The sequence below is a fragment of the Trichosurus vulpecula genome, chromosome 2 (genome assembly GCF_011100635.1).
Source record: "Trichosurus vulpecula isolate mTriVul1 chromosome 2, mTriVul1.pri, whole genome shotgun sequence".
Classification (NCBI taxonomy): domain Eukaryota; kingdom Metazoa; phylum Chordata; class Mammalia; order Diprotodontia; family Phalangeridae; genus Trichosurus; species Trichosurus vulpecula.
Genome location: NC_050574.1, coordinates 373,724,035 through 373,748,230, shown reverse-complemented (window position 1 = coordinate 373,748,230; position 24,196 = coordinate 373,724,035). Strand labels below are relative to the sequence as shown.

At 34.4% G+C, this 24,196-nt stretch overlaps 1 protein-coding gene across 1 annotated transcript in view; it reads left to right on the top strand.

Annotated features, from left to right (window-relative positions):
- The first annotated feature begins 1,999 nt into the window (after nucleotides 1-1,999).
- Nucleotides 2,000-24,196, top strand: part of TMPRSS15 (transmembrane serine protease 15) — a 142,171-nt gene continuing 119,974 nt past the window's right edge. The window contains exons 1-3 of the mRNA XM_036746715.1: nucleotides 2,000-2,144; nucleotides 4,985-5,115; nucleotides 10,332-10,399. Of these exons, the coding sequence (XP_036602610.1) occupies nucleotides 2,000-2,144; nucleotides 4,985-5,115; nucleotides 10,332-10,399 (344 nt within the window). The remainder of the gene's footprint in view (nucleotides 2,145-4,984; nucleotides 5,116-10,331; nucleotides 10,400-24,196) is intronic.

Sequence of the window (24,196 nt, the reverse complement as noted above, 5' to 3'; positions counted from 1 at the left end):
GATAGACTAGAACGACAAAATTAAAAACAATCTCAGATATGCTCAGTGTTTGTAGATTTACCTTACTTGATTATTTTTATTTATTAAAAAGGACAACTATTGTTTTGAGAAGATGAAGAATTGCATGGGGAACAGATATGGATAGTGATACTTAAAAAGAAGTCTCAAAAGAAAAATAGCCTCATTAAAATATTTTAAAAATACATAGAACACAGCATGAGGAAGTTCAGGAGAGGATACAGAAAAACAGGACAGTATTGGTATTACCATGTTATACTTATTGCAGACTTCAAAAAACCAAATGGTACATTATAGAGATTCATGATTTCATATATGACCCTCTTTTTCTGTTATCCTTTGTACATGGCAATGTTGCTTGTTGATATTCATCAAGTTCACAACTCAAATATTTTTGAAAGTAAAATATAAACTCAATTTTATAACATACAGCCCATTATATTGAATTAAACAAACATTAAACACATGCAGCATACAAAGCCCTTTGTCAGTTGTTGGGGCACATATAAAGTTGAAAAAAAATTAGTCTGTAACTTCATCAAGCTTGTAGTTAAATGGAGCATGTGCTAGAAATGCATCTGCATTTATATTATTGTAATACAAATTATAATATGTAATGATACTAAAATACTATAATAAATTATAGTATTTATAATACAAAATAAAAGAGGAAAGAATGACCAAAAGTAGGGATTTGATAGATTAAAGTTAGATGAGTATTTCCTTGATCAATTTATATGTGTCCTTCTATATCACACAAGATAAAAGAACAAAATATTGATTGTTATTTTAAGAAGAATAATGGATAAGGACTAAATTATTTTATTATATAAATATACACATATTTCTGAATAAAACTACTACATTTTTGACTTGTTTGTTGAATATGTAACAATGTCTTCATTATTTCTGCCTTTTTACATTTATGCTTTTTATAAGTTGGCACATTATCATTTTTGTAAAGTACTATGTAACGCTAAGGAATATGTGTTCTTTAATATTCTCATTCAAAAAAAGGCAAGGGACTTTCAAATCTAATTTTTCCACCATCCTGTATATGTCTATATTTTCTTTCATGTTAGTTTTTTGTTATTCATCCATTTGAGATAGACATATCAACATACAAATTCAACAAACAAGTCAACAATGTAGTAGTTTGATTCAGAAATATGTGTATATTTATAAAATAAAATAATTTAGTCCCTATCACTATTCTTCTTAAAATAACAATCAATATTTTGTTCTTTTATCTTGTTTGATATACAAGGACACATATAAATTGATCACCTTTAAGTCATCGAATTGTTGTGAAATACTATAATTGTTTAGTCATGTTAATTGCTTTGAACTTGAACCCGTATCTCAGGTTTGTGAGACTTTATACCCACATACATTTAAAGGGACATATTTGAGGGCTAATTAATTAATACATATAGTATATTAAGTTTATAAAATATCAAATGTGTATATGTTTGTATGTGATTACATCTAAATACGCATATTATACATGCTGAACAGTTCTGATACCCATAAAGAATTAAGCAAATACAAGAATAATGGTCTGAGTCAGGGGGCAAAAGGTTGATCTATTAGGCAACATCATTAATCATTACAGAACATTATACTTATTCCTTACTTAAAATGAATCTCATGTTTTCTTCAGTAGTTTTTAAAATGACAAAGTGTTCACTTCTACAAATAGCATGTTGTTAGACAATGCCAATAATTAACATTTACAGCTCTAGAGTTCTAGTTATTCATGGATATTTCCTTAAAGATTAACTGCATTCCTAAAGCTCCCTAATTATGGAGATACAAGAAAGGCAAGTAGGAACCACTGTCTAATTAATGTTTTTATTACTTTGCCAAACTTCTATAAATATCTCTCCATTTGAAATAGTTCTCCAACTGCTTAAGGTGATCGTCCATATCCATTTGCATTTCTTTTCTGTGTAATTGATACTAATTTTGCAAAATTAAAATGAGATTGAAAAAACCCTCACCTTCGAGGCGTCGTATTTTTAATGACTATGAAGTCTTGTTAGCATGTCTCTTTGCCTTTTTGATGGTAGTTTGCGGTGGATTAATTGCAATTTCCTGGATAGCAATTAAGGAATCTGGAAAAGGTATGTGATATAAAGTCAATTACTGATAAATCTCCTTAGAATTTTCTATATTTTGAACTCAATTGCACAGTGACTTATTTTTTCATTTTCTACCTTGTGTTTATGGACTATATTGTTCTACAAGTTCTTTATGGTGTATATTATTCCTTAAAGGTTACTAGAAAAAAATGAGACCTCATAAAACTTGAACTTCATTCCAAATAGCACAGTCCAGGAGAATGTTTTAGGTGGATAAAATTGAATAGTATTAATTTTCAACATTTATAAAAATAGATTTTTGATGTACCTCAAGATTTATAATCCTCATTTTTTTCTCACTCAAGTATAAAAGTTTATTTACTGACCGTGATAAATAATTTAAAATGAAAGTTTTACTATTGTGTCTTTCTCAAGTATGGTAATGAATAGGGTTGATAAAATGTAGTACAATGTGATCAACAGAGTACTGTACTGAATTCAGAGAAACTGGATTCAAATCCTAGCTATGATCTTTAGAGAGCATTGTATATACGACTGGTTATTGACATTCAGCCAATTATTTAAATTCTTTGGGTGTCAGTTTTCTCATTGGTAAAATATTGGAATAAATTATCTCTGAGGTTTATCAAGTTCTAAGTTTATGATCTTATGACTAATTATAGCAATTAAAAAACATTGTGAAAGCAAACTAAACAATATCTCTGAGCAAACAGAGTGATAGAATAAATGAGAACTAATTGAACCCAGGGATACATAGATGACCCAACAGTTAAAAAGAGCTTGTAAAAACAAGAACTATTGAGCTATGCTTATAGAATCAGAGTTCTCTGCAAAAGCACACAGGGATAAGATGAATAAGAATCCCCAGTGGGTTTATGTAAATTGGAAAAAAATGAAAATTCACCTACTGAAATAGTTATTTTCCTTTAGGCATTCAGAATAATATTCTTGAGCTTTAATAAAGAGGGCAATTTTATGGATTTTATTCTCTGCTCTTGGTTGCTTTAAATGTTGTAATTGCAGTCACATGATGTATTTCATAAGAGCAAAACTTGACCTAGAAGATGTAAATATGCATGCAACTCCATATATAAGAATTCTAAAGAATCACTGATACTCTTTTTGTGTATTTTGGGGAAAATTTAAGAAATGTAAAGAATCCATCAAATCTAGCCTTGTTGTTGGACAGATGAAGAAAATGATACCAGAAAAGTCAAATTCCTCTGATTCAAGACTAGCTACTGAACCAGAAAAAAAAAATTGTGAAGTAGTTTTCAGTCAAGTTCAAATTTTTTATTCTATTTGGAGTTTTCTTGGCAAAGATACTGAAGTGATTTGCTATTTCCTTCTCCAGCTCATTTTATAGGTGAGAAAACTGAGGCAAACAGGATTAAGTGACTTGTCCAGGGTCACACAACTAGTAAGTCTGAGTAGTAGTCTTTAGTAGTCTGCGGCCATATTTGAACTCAGGAAGATAGTCTTCCTGATTCCAGACCTGACACTCCATCCAATGTGCCACCTAGCTGTTGCCCCATCCAAAAGGATTTATCCTTCAAAAATATGAAAACAAAAAAAAATTATCAAGCAAGCCTCTGACTTAATAAGGATAAAAAAGATATAATGAAGACTAAAAAGGATATTTAAAATGTTTTGATATTTTTATTATGATAAGAAAGCATGAGACATTTTTATCAATGATTTTTGATACATCATTCATGATTATAATTAGCCTTTAAAGAAGTAATTCACAATTTTAATACTCAAAAAGGGCTTAATAATAAAATAACATGTTATCCTTATAATGTCTTTTTCAGTTAAAAATTGAAAAATTTAATAGCTAATTTGTAATGAACTCTCCAAAAGTAATTCCTTCTGCTATAATTCACTAGAATCAGTTTGAGCAACATTGCAATTAGTTTCCTTTTTCATACCTCCCCCCAAGCAAAATAGTATAAGGAAGTGATGGTAATATCCATAGAAAGGCATTTAATGTAAATAGTACTTGGTGCTTGATGTAAATAAATAATATTATTTTTCTTAAGCAAAAGTTTCTATAATACTAATACTTTTACCAAAAATTTATTTTGCCTTAAAATCAAACATACCAAGTGAAAATATTAAGCTAAGTTTATTGGTCAGGGCAGAAATATTCATATTTGTATTGACACATACGCACTTTGTAAACTTTTTCTGTTTCTCCAATGAAACTTTCTGGACCTTTCCCTGGACATTCTTTAATAGCAGCAAACTTTATCTGATTTATCTAATATAATTATTTCATGGAAAGCAACATCTTTAAAGTTGGACATCAAAATAACAGATATTCAAAGCTTTATAGCGAACGTGGGAAGCCAGCAGAGTTCCTATGTTTTAGTAGTTCTATATGTATCTACAAATGACTTAGAAAGTTTTGATGGCTCATGTTTCACAATATTTCTTGGTATCATCAGCTTCATTAATTGGTGAAAATTGTTTAATCCCTTCAGGCAACATATCAATAAATAAATGGGGAAAAGAGAGGAAGGGAAGAAGGGAGAGAGAGGGAGGGAGAGAGGGAGAGTGAGGAAGGGAAAGAGAGAGAGAGAGAGAGAGAGAGAGAGAGGGAGAGAAAGAGAGAGAGAGAGAGAGAGAGATTGTGGCTGGGGATAGGAGGCAGCTAAAAGAAAAGGGAGCAGAAAAAAAGCAAGAAAAATTAACAATATAAAAATATTTTCATACAAAAAAGAAGACAGCTGACATCAAAGGAGAGCAGAAGTTCAAACACATTGAAAGAAATAGTTATTCACATTTATAGTCTTCCTTAAAATACATGTAGTTTATTTTTCTTTTACTATGTTTCAAATTTCTGTTTTATTTCTTAGATGCTGTATCTGGCAACAGTCATGAAACCAGAGGAATGTTTAAAATAATATCTGGAGCAACATACACTCCAAGTTTACAAGACAACCTATCAACTGATTTCAAGGTTCTTGCTTATGACCTTCAGCAAATGGTAGGGGGCTTGCCTCTCTAGTTATTTTAATATTACATAGCATATAGTAATTCAATTATTCAACAAAACAGTAATAAAGTTATCTTTTCTGAGTTTAAAGATTTGGATAAATCAATTATATTCCCTTAGGATATTTATTATTTTAAAAAATTATCATTTATTTATTTTTAACATTCTTTTCTTTTTAAATTTTGAATTCCAAAATCTCTCCCTCCCCTTTATGCCTCCCCCACCCACCAAGAATGCAAGCAAAGTGATATCAATTATGCATGTGAAATCATGCAAAACATGTAAAAAATTAAGAAAGCCATAAAATTATGCTTCAATTTGCACTTGGAATTCATAGTTCTCTCTCCAGAGGTAGACAACATTTTTTCATCATAAATTCTTTGGAACTGTGTTGGATCATTGTATTGATCAGAGTAGTCAAGTCTTTCATAGTTGATCATCACTGCAACATTGCTGTTACTATAGACAATGACCTCCCAGTTCTCACTTCACTTTGCAACAATTCATATAGATCTTGCCATGTTGTTGCGTGTTTTTTCTGAAAACACCTGCCTCATCATTTCTTATAGCAAAATATATAGAAAGCAAAATCATATGCCACATCTTTTTCAGTCATTCACCAATTGATTAGTATCCCTTCAATTTCCAAATCTTTGCCATCACACAAAGAGCTGCAATATTTTGTGTATATAGATCCTTCTTCTTTTTCTTTTTTCTCTTTGAGATACAAACCTAGTAGTGGTATTGATGAGTCAAATGGTATAGTTTTATAGCCCTTTAGGCATAGTTCTGAATCGTTCTCCAGAATGGTTGAACTAATTCACAACTCAAACCACCTGTTTATTAGTATACCTATTTTCCCTCATCCCCTCCAGCATTTGTCGTTTCTGATAGGTGTGAAGTGGTACCTCAGAGTTGTTTTAATTTGCATTTCAGTAGTGATTTAGAACTTTTTTCATATGACTGCAGAAACTATTTGATTCTTCTTCTAAAAACTACCTGTTCATATCATTTAACCATTTATCAATTTGGTAATGGCTTTTACTTTTATAAATTTGGCTCAGTTCATTGAGGCTCAGCTCTTTTATCAGAGAAATCTGCTGTAAAAATTTTGGATATCACTTCATTGTTTAGCAAAATGTAGGTTCTCTTCTAATTGGATCTGTCTAAGATCATAATAGCTATCCCTCCTTTTTTACTTCAGTTGAAGCATAATGGATTCTGCTCCAGCCCTTTATTTTAACTCTTTTATGTGTCTTTCTGTGTCATGTGTGTCTAATTTTCTCTTCAGCTCTGGTCTTTTCATCAATAATGCTGGAAAGTCCTCTATTTCATTAAATATCCATTTTTCCCCAGAAAGATTATATTCAGTTTTGCTGGGTAGGTTATTCTTGGTTGTAATCCTAGCTCCTCACCTTCTGGAATATCCTCTTCCAAGATCTCCTCTCCTCCTGACTATGGTTCTAAGATATCTGGTTTGTTTCTTTCAGCCTGCTTTCAATATTTTCTCCTTCACCTGGGAGCTCTGGAATTTGATCATGATATTCCTCCAAGTTTCCATTTTCATTTAATTTCATTTCTTTTTCAGGAGGTGATTGGTGAGTTCTTTCCATTTCTATTTTACTCTCTTGATCTAAGATATCTAAGATAGCCTTCATCATTTCTTGAAATATGATGTCTAAGCTGGTTTTTTTTTATTATGGCTTTCAGGTAATCTGATAATTCTTCAATTATCTCTCCTTGATATATATTCCAGGTTAGTTCTTTTTCCAATGAGATGTTTCACATTTTCTTCTATTTTTTCTATTCTTGTGACTTTTTTATTGTTTCTTGATGTCTCATGGAGTCATTAGCTTCCATTTGCCCAATTCTAATTTTTAAGAAATTATTTTCTTCAGTGAGATTTTGTACCTATTTTTCCATTAGGCCAATTCTGTTCTTTAAAATGGTATTTTCTTCATTATTTTTGTGTCTCTTTTACCAAGCTGTTAAATCTTTTCTCATAATTTTCTTGTATCACTCTCATTTCTTTTACCAATATTTCCTCTAGCATTCATCCCTTACTTTAACTCTTTCAGGCATTCTTATTGGGCTTAGGTACAATTAACATTGCTTGTAGCTATTATTATATTTTTGTCTGCTTCTGATTTTGTATCTTGGTTTTCCTTGCCACCATAATACCTTTTTATGTTCCTATTCTTTCTTTGTTGTTATTTGCTCATTTTTCCAATCTATTTCTTGACTTTCAATTTTATGTTAAAGTTGTGCTTAACTCACCTGGGGTAGATAGGCACAGAGCCAAGATTCAGTCTCTTTTGTATTGTGTTTTCAGAGCTAGTTCTAGGGGTCCTTCCAAAGTCATGGGATCTGTAAAAAGTGTGGTAACTGCTCTCCCAGTTTGTGTTCATCTCTAGCCAAGAGGGGCTCCTGGTTCCCTGAAGCCAAAAGTGCTAGTGCTCCCCTGGAACTTTGACCAGTTTCACTGCTCTCCTGTGGTCATGAGTGCTTTGTCCTTTTATGCCTTGGAACTCAGCTCAGGGTCTCTGGTCATTTGTGACTCACCATAAGTACTTCTCTCTATCCTGGAACTTTGACCCAGAATTACATATGGGCAATAGAGTTTTCAGCCAGTACCAGCAAATGGTTCCTTGTAATCTCTTTCTGACCAGTTGTCCAACCCCCTTACTGTCTCTAGGCTGAGAGCTCCCAAAGCTGCTATTACTGCTACCACCACCACTATCACAACCACCTCCAAGGCCTGCACCTTGTACTGGTACTGGTACTGCTACTTTGCTCCAGACTGGCCCTTTCCATGGTGTCACAGAACTCTTCTCTCATCCTCCTAAGTTGATTTAGCCTGGAGAAATGTCTCATTCTGACTTTTTTTTAAGAAAAATGTTTGGTTCTTCCGCTCCAAAATTTGATTTGAGGAGTTATTTTAAAGGTGTTTGGGAGGGGGTGTTGGGAGAGTTCATCAGGGTTGCTACCTGTACTCCACTATCTTGACTTGGCTCCCCTTAAATATCCCTTAGGATATTTAAAAGTATAATTTGTGACCCCAAAGGCTCTTGCTCATGGATTAGGTTTATATTCGGGGTGGACCCCAAAAGATTATCTCTTTTTAGCTTATCCCATCTAGAGTTGCTCAAGGAGAATATCCCAGTATACTCATAGTATGGCTCATGCCTAAATGTTTCCAAATGTGGCAGTAGAATGACTGACTCCTATATATGTACTCAAAGTACCAGATGCACAGTGAACAACAGTAACAACCACAACAATAACAATAGCTAACTTATACTTTGTGCTAGGCACTGTGCTCAGCTCTCACTTTCTAAATATTACCTCGTTTTATCCTCATAACAACCCCAAGACATAAGTGCTTTTATTATCCCCATTTTATAGTTGAGGAAACAGAGATTAAGTAATTTGTTTGTGGTCATACAGCTAACAAATGTTGGGGGCCAGATTTAAACTCTCGTTTTACTGACTCCAGGCCTAACACTCTATCAACTATACCACCTGGCTCTCTCTCTCTCTCTCACTTTCACACTCTCTTGCATTCACTTTCTCTCTCTCTCTCTTACTTTCACACTCTCATTCTCTCTCTCTCTCACACTTTCACACTCTCATTCTCTCTCTCTCTTACTCTCACACTCATTCTCTCTCTCTCTCTCTTACTTTCTCTCTCTCTCTCTCTTACTTTCATACTCTCTTTCATTCTCTTTCTCTCTCTCTCTCTTACTTTCACTCTCATTCTCTTTCTCTCTCTCTCACTTTCACACTCTCATTCTCTCTCTCTCTCTTACTCTCACACTCTCATTCTCTTTCTCTCTAGTTGAATATACATATATAAATATAATCCTTTATTTCACACTAAAAAAGGACTCTTGGGAACTCATTACCAGATATAGTCACACATATAGCAGTCAAATAGCCCATCAACACTCCACCTTACCCAGAAGGGAATTGAACTTGGTGTTGCTACCAGGACAGCATTCTTGTGAAATGCCCCTGACATTCTTGTGAAATTCCTCTCTATCATGAGTTCATTCATAGTCCCTTACAGACTCATAATGTGGCCCGGTGGTAAACTCCTCTCAAAAGTCAAACATACATTGGAGACTGCTAAAGAAATACTTCTCCTCCCATCAGTCTTGCACTATCTGAGCAACCTAAGGACCTTGCTCTCCAAGTGAGACATGATGCAAGAAATATGAAGATTATTGTTTTCTCCTTCCAAGGGGCACATTGCATCAGAAAATCTTTATATTTATCTGGAGGGTCCAGTCCTCAGACTCTCAGGGTTAATTATTCTCAAACCTTGTAACTCTAAAACTTGGGGCTCTGTGAGCACAGCACACCTATGGATTATATTGACTGATTATACTGACACACCAAGGCAAACCCTATTGTGTCAGAAGCCCTCTTAATACAGTGGGTTGCATGGGACCCAGAGCCTAATGTGGGATAGAGATAACTTTACCAATCTCTAAGGACCACAAAGTATAGCTGCTGCTGCCCCTACATCATCTTTATTCTTCCATTTCTCATTCATGGCCCCTTTCCCATTTTATGATCCTCTGATGCAAGAAGAAATTGTATATGGTGACTTGGTCACCCTATAGGCAGGGACCTTCTATAACTTGTTATCATATGTGTCCAGACTCGAGATTCACTCCATGGCATTGCTTTATTTGCTTTATCAGTGCTTCTCCTTGACAGAACCTAGTGAGATGATGTGCTGGTCAATCTTTCTTCCTCTTACCCCAGAATACAGTTTCATGTTATTGCACTCTATTATGTCTTCATAAGGTAGAAAGGAAGTCTGAGATAAAAAGAGAAATGAAAAAAGGTGGGCAGGGAAACTAGTGTCAAAGCCTGCTTTTTGGTAATGTTGGGCAAGAATGGCTGTCCAACAAATGTGTATTTCCCTACTCATTTTATCATCCAATCGTCTTAGGTTTCTTATGTCCCATCAGTAAGTGGTTGGTGATCACACCAGTATTCAATGGTCAAGCACCCCTTAGTTACTTCCAAGCAATGAATTATTCCCTATAGTCTCATCTTGTCAACCATCAAACCAATAATCACAAAACTGATCATTAACTCTCCTGATCAAGTACTCCCTACCCTAATCCCAGATCTGAGTGTGAGTGCAAGGGAGGGATAATCAAATACTAAATTTAATATGCTTATTTTTATAGGTAGATGAAATATTTCTAACAAGTCAATTGAACGATGAATACAAAGGTTCTAAAGTTGTGCAATTCAAGTGAGTACATTTCAGTTTTTCTAAAGATTGAAGTATTCATTGCTGAGAGTTTTAGTGGAAAGTCTGCGATACAGTTTGTAGAAATTCCATATATTCTTGTATATGTGTGTGTTTTTTTTATTTTTTTTTGAGTCAACAAAAATCTGCCTTCTATCTCTCCTACCTCATCCAACCCTTTCCACTGATAAAGAAAAATAAAACCTCTTCTTTTACTTTCATAATTCTCATTTCTCTTCTAAACCCAAGGACCTGACACATACGATAAGAACAAAATGCAATCTCACTTTCCAATTGTCCCTCTCCCTTTTTCTGTGCTTTAGAGATCTTGGTTCCACACTGTGGAAGTTTGTTCCAGGCCTGACAGACAGACAGTGTTTCAGTAGAACTCCAGAGTCAAAAGTTTGCTGAGGCCACATAGACAGTATAGTGGCAGTGGCATTCTATGCCACAAAAGATCTCTGTAGGAGAGCAGAGGAACAGAAGGAAAGGGGCAAGACTTCTGTAGGAGGTTGAAATAGAATTCGGTTCCCAAACCTCATTCTTCTCCCCTCCTCCCAGACTCAAGCTAGTGAAAACAACCCTGTAGCTCCAGTTTGGTAGGTCTCTGACGTGTCAGTGCCCAGAGAAATAAGAAACAGAGGGAGTAGTACAGGACACCAGAACAGGACACCATGTGTGGTGGTCTGTGCATCACTCCACTAAGCATAAGGGAGAATGCTCAGCATCCAGCTAGCTATAGGTCTGTCATCCCAGAAATGACTAGGGGGCAGAGACCTAGGATGGTAAAATGTGAATTTCCCAGAACAGGAGAAGACTCAGATTCTTTGATTTCTAGCCCCTAGGGAAACCATCATCAGAGGGTACAGAGTCAGAAAGTAAATGACAGGGGAAAATAAGGGGGAGGGAAAAGAAAGTAACAAAGATCTCAGGAAGGAGAAAACTCAAGAGACCTCAAACATAAGTATATAAATCAACATGGAAAATATTAACAGCAGGAAAAAATATGGAATCTAGATTTAGCAAACAAGTTCAGAAATCTATGAACAAAGACCACAAAGCAAAGAAAATGATTCAATATTTGATAAGACAGAAGATGACATGGAATCTAAGGAGAACATAGAACCCAAATATGGTGTTCCTAAGTGGTTCAAAAAAGAAATGAGAAGTATGAGAGCAGAATTTATGGCCTGCACAGAAAAAACAATACAGAATTGAAAAATAGAAATCAGAAGGCAAGTCTAACCAAAGAAACAAGATTGAGAGCAACGAATTAAAAATGCAAATACCCAGAAGTGAAGGACAGTACAGAAGAAGAGAAGCAGTAACCAATTATATTAAAAGAAAATATGGTAATTATTCAAGCAAAACATACTGATCTAGAAGATGAGATGAGCAGAGACAATCTAAAGCTCATGCTCTCCCAGGAGAACATAATGAGACAAAAATTTTAACTTCGTGCATGAAATAATACAAGAGAACTGCTTAGAACTTTTGAACATGTGAAATTAAATTCCAAATTAAAGAATTCATAAATTACCCACAGAAAAACGTCTACAAGGCTGCAAACTCCACAAAATATAATGGTTAAATTTAACAATTCGATTTGGAAATAAGAAGTTCTGCAAGTAATCCAGAGAAAGACCTTCAATTACAAAAGAAGAGGGATTCTAAAAACACAAGATTATTCCGTATCCACCAGAAAATGTAGCAGGGAAAGCACTAATATTTTCCAAAGAGCAGTGGTTATAGATGTAGCCCAGAGTGACCCCTCTCCTGCAAATACAAGCTTAGTCATAAATGAAAAAAAAAGATGGGCATTCACTAACAAACAAAAGTATTTGAAACATTTTTAGAAATAAAACCACAACTGAAGAGATTATTTGCTTCTTGAATGTCCCAAACAACAGAGATACAAGAGGAAGTAAGAATACAGTAGCCAAGCATAGCAATAACAAAACAAGAATAGCAGAGGGACAAGTAAGAGATGTCTTTCTAAATATACACAAAAAAGATAGGGGTGAAGGCAAAAGTCTAGTCTAGGTAACAATGAAGAAGTGGACTTGGGGAATCTTTTAATACCCTTTCCACAGATGAATCTGTATTTTGTTTTGTTTTTCTGAAACCATGCTGCAAAATGGGAGTATGCGTGAAAGTGGGGGATGAGTACCGGTGTGTGATGTGCCCAGGTCAAATTGAGAGCCTGCAGTGAGGGGAAGGAGATGCCTATGGTCACAGGAAAAGAAGAACCTGCATGTAAGTCAAGGAGGAGGGGCATGGATTGAAAAGGAGAGGGCAAGGAGGAAAGCCTTGCTTTGGTAGTGTGAGAGGATTCCATGAATGAATGCTCTTTTGGGTGAAGAGAGATGTTCTAGGAAGGGAGATATCTTATTCTGGGTGTCAGCTGGGTATTTGGGTACTGAAAAAGACCATTTTTTCCTGCCTTAGAAGAGGGGAGCTGGAGCTCCTGGGGGTGATGGGTATCTGGGGGAGGAGGAGGTTACAGACCCAAGGAGGAGATTTTGATGCAATTGGGAAAGAAGGTAACCAAGGGGATGGTATAGATCAGTAATGGACTGCATAACAGAGGAATAGTTTCAAAAATACAAAATACCAGACTATCAGAAGACCAGATAAAGTCTTTAATTAACTCAATCTCAGAAAAAGAAAATAGATCTACGTATAAAGGAACCAAAGGGGGGAAAAACCTCCTGGTTCTGATAGATCCACAGGAGAATTCTATCAAAAGAACAATAAGTATCCCCACTTCATAAATGTTTCCTAAAAATTAGAATGAAAGAATCCTACCAGGATCTTTTTATGAGATAAATACAATCCTAATACCTAAATCAGGGAAATATAAAATACAGAAGGAAAACTATAGACTAATATTATTAACGATTATTGTCTCAAAAATTTTATTAAAAATCCCATCAAACAGACTCCAGCAATTTGTCTAAGAAATCATTCATTATGACCAAGTGGGATATATATCAGAGATGTAAGGATTGTTCAACATTTGGAAAACAATCAACATAATTAATTACATTAAAAACTCCAAATTTTAAAACGGCACGATCATTTCAATAGGTGCAGAGAAAAGCATTTGACAAAGCACAGCAAACTTTTATGCTAAAAAAATCCTACAAAATATTGGCACAGAGAACACTTTAACTTCATAAAAAATATCTATCTAAATTCAAAAGCTACCATTATATGCAATGAGGATATGCTAGAACCTTTTCCAGTAAGTATGAGTGAAGCAGGGACGCCCTTTCTCCCAACTATTATTTGATATAATTCTTTTATAAAATGTTAGTTCATATCCTTTACCTCTTATCCAATGGAGAACGAATTTTGGTGTTGTATAATTTGTTTATATTAGTGCTTTATCATACAGGACGTCCCAAAAGATAAATCAGTCTCAATAGCTTAAATCCATACTGTCTTTTGGGACAACTTGTATTTCTTGGATCTCAGAGACAATTTGTGCAAAAACATTCCCCCTATCAACTGCATCCTTTAGAACCTAGTTGTATTTCCATTTCAAAGCCTTTCAATTTCACATAATAGAAATTATCTATTATATCTTTTTGTGATCATTTTTACACCCGTTTGTTTAAGAATTTTTCTTTTAGCCTGAACTGTGAATTAACTAATCTGGTTATCTTCTAAGTCTGGGAAGGGGAGAGGGGAGGTGATCTTTAATATTGAGTTAATGTATAGATTTTGAGCTTATTGTAACATATGCTATAAATTGTTGGCCTAATTTTTTTTGGAGGGGGGAAGGCAAGACAATTGGGATTAAGTGACTTGCCCAAGCTCACGCAGCTAGTAATTGTGTCAAGTGTCTGAGGGCGGATTTGAACTGAGGTTCCCCTGACTCCATGGCTGGTGCTCTACTCACTGCACCACCTAGCTGTCCCATGTTGGCCTAAATTTGATCAAATAAAATAACAGGTATAGAGTTTTGCCAATGTTAAAGTGCAAAATAAATCTTTTGTTGTTCAGTATTTCAGTTATGTCCAACTTTTTGTGACCCCATTTGTAGTGTTTTGCCAGTTCCCTCTCTAGCTCATTTTACAGGGGAGAAAACAGAAGCAAACAGGGTTAAGTGACTTGCCCAGGGTCACACAGCTAGGAAGTGTCTGAGACTAGATTTGAACTCAGGCCTTCCTGACTTCAGGCCTGGTGTTCTATCCATTGTACCACCTAGCTGCCCAAGTAAATCTAGTATTATTATTTTTTTGCCACTGTTTTCCAATTTCCCAGAATTTGTTTTCTCAGATAGGGAGTTCTTGCCCTAATTCATCTCAACAGGTTAATCACAAAGTGGGCCCCATTTTTTCTGATTCTATCTTATCTACTCTGTCCCCTGATATACTTTTCTATTTTTTAACCAGCACTAAATATTTTTGTTGAGTCCTGTTTTAGTACCTAATTTGAGATCAGAAAGTGCTACTCTCCCTTCATTCCTCTTTTTCCCCCTCTTTTATAATTTTACTGAAGATTCTAGCTATTTTGTTCCACCAAATGATTTTTTTTGTCTATCATTTAAAATTATTCCCTTGGTAATTTAATTGGTACATCACTAAATCTGAATAATTCCCCCATATTTACTATGTAGATAGTACTGTGTTGTTTTTTTAATTGACCCAATGCAGGCATAATGACTGAATCTTCCTCTAGTTAATTGTTCTTAATTTCTTTGAAAATTATTTTGTAATTATAGTTTTAGAGTATGCTTCGGTAGATTGAATCCTAGATATTTTATACACTTGGCAGTTATTTTGAATGAGACTTCTCTTTTTATTTTTGCTCCTGAGTTTTGTTTTTGCTATATAGAAAAGATACTGATTTTTGTGAGTTTATTTTATTGGTTATATTTAACAGAAATTATTCATAATTTCAGTTTCTTTGCTAGTTAAATTCTTTTGTTGTCTGAGTAAACCAACATATTTCAGGAAATTGGAATCATGTTACCCCTTCCTTGTCTCTGTTTATGAGTTTTCAATATTTGTCTTTTCATATCGCTATTATGGCATTCCTATCATTATGTCAAATAACAGGGAAGGGAGGTACCCTTGCTTTACTCACATATTTACTGGCAATGTTGCTATTGCTTCCCTACTGCATGTAATGGTAGCTTTTGGTGTCAAACATATACTAATATATATGTATGAATGTGTGTATATGTGTGTGCATTAAATGGCCCTGTTGGATTTGTTGGGTTTTTAGAATAAAAGACTGTTGTACTTCTAAAAATTTTCTTTCTACATTTATTGATATAATAATAATGATGACAGTGATAAATAGCTAACATTTTCATACTGCCTATTACATGCCAGGTACTGTGTCAAAAACTTTACAAATATTTAATCTTCATGACAACTATGGGAGATAGTTGCTATTATTATCTCTACTTTACAAAAGAGGAAACTGAAGCAAACTGAGGTTAAGTGATTTGTTCCAGTTCACACAGCTAGTAAATGTCTGAGGCTGGATTTGAACTTGGCTCTTCCTGGCTCGAGACATTATGCTGTATTCACTGTGCCACTTAGCTGCCCCTTATAGTTTATAATTTATAGTTTATAATTTAGGATTATTCTTGTTTAGGTTGTTTTTGTTTTTCATCTAATTATTCTAATGTTGAACCATGCTTGAATAGCCAATGTAAATATAACTTATATTGAACAATTTTTCTTTATGCCAGGATTTCATTTAAAATTTTTAAAAACAGTTATTCAATGATTTAGTGATCTAGTTCTCTTTCTTTCCATTTTCTTTTCCTGGTATGGGTATTAGTACTATACTTATCGATGTGAGTTTTGTAGATTGTTTTCTTTTTCAATTTTTTTATTATAATTTGTGTAGTACAAGTATTAATTATTCTTTAACACTTTTGTAGAATTAATCTGTAAATCTGTTTAGACCAGGATTTTTTTGCTTTTGGTGGCTCCCTTACAACTAGTTTGATATTTTTCTGAAATTGGGTTTTCCAAAGCTCTATTTCATGTTAAGTTAGATAGTTTTTATTTTATAAATAATTCATATTACTTTCAAATTCTTAATTTTTGTCTATATATAAAAATTTGGCTCTACACTAGATTTTGATAATTTAAAATATTTTCTCCATTATTTTACTTTATTTTACCTTTCCTTTTCCTTTTAATAGTTAATGGTTTGCTAATTTCTTAGACTTTTTAAGGAAACAGTTTTTGGTTTTGTTTATAAGTTGTCACTGCTCTCTCAGAGAAAGTGATCCTCAAATGTACAAGCTGCCTTCCATACATGTTAAGACACCATGAAGTCTCCATTGCCAAACATGATATGCAGTTCCTCTCCAATGGGAATGTTCTTCAGATTGATCTCATCCTCCCTCATTTAAGTCCTACAGTCTTATTGCCTACTCTCTCCCACCACTCTGATTCTTCTGTACCCCCAACTCTTATTGAGAAATTAATGATCACTATCTCTATATGGCTCACCCATGGACGAGGTGAATTGTGTGTTCTTCCCACCTCAAGTTCTTCATATATTTTTATTCCTTGTTTTCTATTTTTCCCCCTCAATGATCCTGCTCTGCTCTTTCATTCAATCCATATTTCAATATTTTTCTTAAAACAATGGTCCGTAAAGGAAATTGTTATTTTATTACTAATTCTTTTCCTGATAATTATAATTATTTACATTTATTGTGCTTCCACTTGAGGTATCTGAAGTATTCACAGCTTTTTATGGCAATCATCTAAATGTCTCTCTTTAGTTGAATATTGCTTTTTTATTGATGGCTCAACTTTATAAGGTACATAATTTTGGGTTTAGTTTGAGCTCTTTAGATTTTTTTAATTAAATAATTAATATTACAAACATTTATCATCTCTGCCACCATCTAATGTCCCCACCTAATTAAATTTTTAAAATGAAAAGTAACATAATAAAAAAGTAACTCATAAAAAATATTCAAAACAAACAGTAACATCGAGGCTCCAGATTTTTTCTTCTCTTCCCAGCTGAATTCTTCTTTTCTAGTCACTAATGAAAAACAGCTGAGGGGATTGTATGTCAAAATCTTCTTGCAGCATGACCTGGGAAATCATTGCTAAATCCCCTTTATGATTTATTTTCTTTATTAAAAAATCCATGAATAAATTGAATGTGAAGTTATCTGGGAAAATTCCACATTATACTTTGTTTACTAAAGTATACAAGACTTTGTCATGTTTGCCATTTGAGGCATTCTTTAATCCAACTGTTTGTAGTCTAGTCTCTCAGATACCAGTAACTAAGACTGGGAGGAAACTTGTAAAGGTAATATTTAACATGGTCTTACCCTTCTCAGAAGAAAACATTGTCAGCAAACCATGAAAAGATCAAAACCATGACAGCTAGCTTTTTCTCATAGGGTCTATCCATGAAGGAAGCTAAGTCAGCCAGATCACTAAGTTCCTTTTCTTTAGCTTACCATTTCTGGCTATTGACAGGCATTTTTTACCTGCCAGGAGCCACATTTTAGGGCAGGGATTATCTCTAGCCTCACTATGGAGGCTACAACCTTGGAATAAACCAAAGCTAGCTGTTCTTTGGAGAGAGACCTAGGCAACTACTCCAGCACTCTTGGTGATGACCACCAACGGATGAACTCAATCCCTGGCCTGCTTTGTCAGAGGGAGAGAGTGAAGGGCCAAGGTGAAAAGCAAAATGCCTAATCAGTAGTCCTTCAAATTACTTCATGCTTAAATAGTTTTTAAAGATCATTTTCCCAATATAGTAAAATAGTATTTAATCCTTCCACTTGTTTAGTTTAAGTTTATTTAAAAATATTTTCTATGTATAGGAAATGTCTTTCCCATATTTAGGCAAAAATCATATTTCAAATAATGTTAATATTTTTGAATTTGTTTAATTGATTTTATTATATTTAAATATATCATCCCTTTACCTTATAATGGTGGCAAAGAGCTAATACTAGTCATAGAAGTATTAACTCTTCATTTTTCTTGTTCATGTAGTATTTTCAATCAGTGGTTTCTTTGAAGTAATCTATTGTTATCTTTAGTTCATTTTGTGAAGCTTAGCTTAGATAAAATTAAAGCATATAGTTTGTAATTCCATTTAACTATACACTGAATGTTAACAAATGACTAAGGGTGCCACTGTTAACCCCTCTATGTTATGGTACTCCTAGTCTTCCCTCAGGATATCTCAAGTATAACATAGGACAAGTATTCATCTGACATACTAACAGAGTGAGGGTGCCAATGCCAATCCAAATATTAAATATTAGTAAAGCTGAATCTATTTCTTTTGTAACAAAATCAACCTGAAGCTAGGCCTAGAGGGACTGAGACTCTTGTCTCCTTCCTCTGAGGGGGCCCTTAGGCAATTAGTGCTGAACCCATATGTACAGACTAAGCTCAGTCTTAGGAGAGCCTGGCCCCTGAAAAGGTGAGGGTGGAGAGAGGTTATCAGGCTCTTCTTCTTGGACTCTTTGAGTCTTTAAACTTCATTAGGGGTGGGCCGTGGGGACAAGACGAGTCATTCATAAGAATAATTAGCAATAGATTCAGTTTGTCCTAACCCAAATAGGATATATAACAAGGATACAGTGGCTCCTGTAGGCTGAGCCCACCTCAATTCTGTATGGAAAAAAGTCTAGTTGGCAAGGCAAGTATGGTGTGGGTGGGATTTTTTTATGCCCTTGGGTCACCAGGAAATTGCATCAAGGAAAACAGAGGCCAGTTAGGCCTGGTGCACTTTGCAAAACTGCATCATTTTTTTCTCATTACAAGAATCCTAGTAATAAAATGCTATTTTTATATAATGATGTAATATTTTTAAAAGCACTTTATCTCATTTGATCCACAAAACAGTCCTGAAAGGTAGCTTTAGGATTTTAAGATAACATAATACATTTATACGGATGTCCCAAAACTTCAGTTTTAAGATTTAATAACTTCATATATAAAAATGATAAACATCTTAACATCCAGCTATGTCTTTGCAAATTATGAAAAAATGGAAGGAATTATAGGAGCAAATAATAACCCATATCCTGTCACCCCTTTGTGAAATATGAACCAATTCTTTGATTGAATTAGAAGGGGCAGCCACACCACAGATGGCCTTAAAAAGCTGAGCTCGTCAGCTTTGAATTAGTTCAAGCAGGAGCCAGTAGTTAAGGAAGAAGTTGGCCCCTGAAAAGACTTTGCTTGGAACAGAAAGGAAGGATATCTGCCATTTTTAAGCAGGGTTATTGCTCAATAGAAGATATTATATCCAGAAGAGAGCAGAGACATAATCTGTACAGACAGACAGAGATCAGTTATTTCAGGTAGAGCATGATGATTGAAGAGTAGAGAAGAACTACTGACTGTGGATTAAAGAGAAAACTAGCCCTAGCAGCTGAAAGTCCAGATGCAGAGAGGAATTGACCCAGGGAGTCCAGCCAAGTGACCCACCCAATGGAGATATTGCATCTAACGAGGAATACTCCACGTAAGTCCTCCATGAGATGAAAGGTCATGTAGCCCTGTAGTGCCAGAAGTGAGAGTCGCCATGGACCTGTGCTCCCTTTGTTATTCTTAGTAGCCACGTGACTCTGAGAAGGTCATATAAACTCTCTCAGAGTCAGTTTTCTTATCTCTGAAATGTGGATAGTCATAGCACCTACCGCAAAGGGTCATTGTTAGGATCAAATGAGATAGCATGTTTTGCAAACCTTAAGGTGCTATGCAAATATTATTATTCTTATTTTTATTATTTTTGTTTTTCTTGTCATATGTGTGCCTCCCCACTGTTGTACCCTAAGTTTGTACCCACTCTTCCAAGAGATGGCACTTATTTGTGGAAAAGTGTGGAGGAAATATATTATAGCTACTATTCTTACAATGAAATATTAGTACATCTGTTTATTATGAACTAATTGTGTCCACTGGCTCACTAGTATGGGCCTGTGAGCTACAGACTATAGACCCACAGCATATCCTAGACCTCAGAGAAGTAGCCATCCTCTGATAAAAAAACAACCTGTAATAAAGAGCATAGGTTTACAGAGTACTACAGTACTTTATGGCTTAATGCATTTGCATGTTATAATCTAGGCAGCAGGCATTTTTCTACTGTTTTGCTTTTTCTGAATGTATTGTTAGGGCAATCTCTTTCAAATAGTTGAAGATCTCACAAAGGAGGCCTTGTGAGGTTCTTGGACTTCATGTAATCAACACAATAACATTTGCAAATAGCAATCTCTGGGGAAGCTCACCATTAATAGGAAATTGTTCTGTGTGAATCTTATGAAAGGTATCCTCCATGACAGTGACAAATACTTTCACAAACATGTATCTCCCTGTTTTATGTCACTCGAAACTGCTGAAAAATTTTTGCATAAACAAATCTAATAAGGCTAAGATTAGTAAGGGAACAATTAAAAGGGAAAATCATTGCATTAAGTTTTTCCGATAAAGGTCTAATTTCTGTAATATATAAGGAACTGATTCAAATTTATAAGAAAGAGAGCCATTCCCCAATTTATAAATAGTCCAAGAATATGAACAGTCAGTTCTCAGGGGAAGAAACCCAGGCTATCTATAGCTATATGGAAAAAAATGTTCCAAATCTCTAAAAATTAGAGAAATATAGTTTAAAACAGTTCTGATATTCCACCTTACACCCTTCAAAGTGTCAAAGATGACAAAAAAGGAGAATGATAAGTGTTGGAAAGTTGTTGGAACTGTGAATGGATACAACCATTCTGAAAAGCAATTTGGAACCGTATATAGTTACTAAAGAGTGCACGGTCTTTAAGCCATTTATGTCACTGCTAGGCCTATACCCAAAAGAGATAAAAAAATTGAAAAAGGTTCTATGTGTACAAAAATATTTATAGCAGTTCTTTTTGTGGTGGTAAAGAAACTGAAATCTAATGGGATACCCATCAATTGAGTCTGAATAAGTTATGGTATAAAAATCGTATAAGTTATGGTATAAAAATATGATGGACCACTATCCTGCTTTAAGAAATGAGGAAGGAGATGATTTCACAAAAGATATGGAAAGATTTATATGAACTGATATGTGAAGTCAACAGAACTAGAAGAACAAGTTATAAATGTAACATCAAAATTATAAAAATGAATAATTTTGAAGACTTTTATAAATTGATGAAGAATGAAATAAACACAACTAGGAGAATAGTTTATACAAAAACAATACTGGAAAAAAAAGAAACAACTTTGAAAACTATAAGAACTATGATCAATACAGTAAAACCATTTAAGATTCCAGAGAATAGCTAGTGCTATTCATTACAGTGAGGTGATGGGTTTAGAATGCGGAATGAGACATGACAAATTCAAATTAATTCTACTTTGTAACTGATTCTATATTGTGTTGATTTCATATTGTAATTGATTTTGTATCTGCTTAAGTCCCCTTTCTATGTTCTCTTATCAAGTTCAGGAATTCAGCTTTCTTCTCTGAGCTAGTGTAAAGGTCAGCCTGATCATAAGTCACTGTAATTAAAAGGAAAGGATTGTCATCTTTTATACCATTAGCTCTTGTGTAAATACCAAGACATCAGATTTTATCTTTAAGTTCTGAAAGCTGAACTGTCTTTTCAACATTAAAGAAAGTTGTTATCTAAAAAATTTTCTGATCTGCTAACTCTGATGCACTAGCAAAGAGTATAGGATGCAGCTGGGTCCCATAAATTAATCAAAATTCCTTAATGACAGAAGGAAGTGGTTACCAGCCCTACGTGGGTACCAGTCTGCATTCCTTAGGAAATTGAATCATAATGTTCCTGCCCCCATGATGATGTCAGCCCTAACACCAATCATGTTCTCCCTGATCCTGTTCTTTGCTCTGTGTTATAAAAAGAGCCTGCCTCTGCACATTTTGTAGACATTTATCCTCTTTATTAATAAATTCATGCGTTATTAATGAACTGATAGTGCTCAGAATTTTGTACCTCAGTCTACTTCTATTAATTTCTATCATTAATAAACATGCTGTACCATATTATATCATATCATATTACATTTTGTATATAGCCATTGAGAGATTCTGTTTTGCTTGAGTATGAATATTTAATAAAATTTGTTTTTCTCTTCTTTCCCCTACCCCAATGTTTTGGCAGTGGGAGGGAGAGAAAATAGATTTCTAGTCATTTTATTAAATGTAGGAGGGTGCTACAGATGTGAAATGTTGCATACACTTTCAGTTGAAATTACTATAGTATTATTTTTACTTAATGGCTTTATTTTGTGACGAGAGACCTCTCACAAAGTGAGAGTAATCTGTAAAGTTTGTAATGTAAAAATAAAGCATATCAATAAAACTTTAAAAAATAAAGCAAGGGAAAAATATATTTTGTGAAAGATTGTTTCTCAATTCTACAGTGAGGATTCACTTGATATACATGTAGACTAACCTACAACAAATTTCACAGTTTTGGAAAAAAATTGTTGTGCTGACTTTAATATACATTTAGATGGCCAGTCCATCCATTAAGTAAGTATATTAGTGCATATATTTGGGTCAAGAACTTGAGATGGACAATGAATTAGATATAGAATTGAAAAGGAGAAAGAGAAAGGGTTCTGTTGTTTTCAGAAAATTATATAATACGTTAACAATCCCTAACTATTCCCTAGTGCAAGCCTTTCAATAGAGATGGTTATACAAATACACTATACTCAAAAAGTGGTGGATTGGAAAAAGGAGGTGGGCCCATCATTTAATGACAATGAAGGATTGATTGGATCCTTGGTAGAAGATGTACAGAATAGCATGAATAAGAATCACAGAGAATAGGAATTCATCATTTTGTATCTTCACCAATGATGGAACTACCCTCACAGCTGGATGGCAAAATGGATAGACTCTGAGTCAGGAAGACCCAAGTTCAAATCATTCTTCAGACATTTACTAGCTGTGTGACCCTGGTCAAATGTTTAATGTTTAAAGTTCCCTTCCTTGTGACAAAAAATAGCATGAATATTACCATGTCCATTTTGCAGATGAAGAACGTGAGACCCCACGAGGTTAAGAGATTTGTTCAGAGTCAAGGAGCTAGTTAAACGAAAGATCAAGACTGGAAGCTAGATCTCACTCCAAATGTGTTTTCCAGTAAGTCAGTCACATCTCACTTAATAAAAACTAACCAAAACAAAACTAAAGGAGGTTTATATTGTTCTCTAAGACTTCTATAAAGTAAAAGAATCCTGATACCTGAAAGAATACCTGAAACCCTTAACTTCTTCTGGTGTTTGTAAAATTACATTGTACTCATCCTGTTTATATGTCTTCACAGTCTATATAAGGTTGCCGAAACTGACACTGATACTGAAATTGAGCATAATAAAATGGCGGTTTCCTACCTCTGCATTTTTTGGTTGGTAATTGGCAGCAGTATCTAGTGACTAGATTCTAGTCAGATGACTCTCAGACTATTTTGTCACATTGCATTGGGTGTGCTGCTTTGAGATCCTATAAAGTAGAATGAACTTTTCTTACAGAACTTTTCTTACTCTGAGATATTAGAAACAACTGAATTCATACATTTATTCCCCCAAACTAATGAAATATGGATCAATATCTTGCCATATAACTTCCTAGGCATAACGATACTAAGTTTTCTTTATGAAAAATTATCTCACTATGGAAGAGAAAGTAAACACTTTTCTGGATAAAGAAATGAAATATAAATCCAGAGACCCAAATTTTCACCTTGCTATCTCTGTAGGTCTTTTCCTGTATTCTTTGACAAGTCATCTAACCTTTTCATTACTTCCTCAT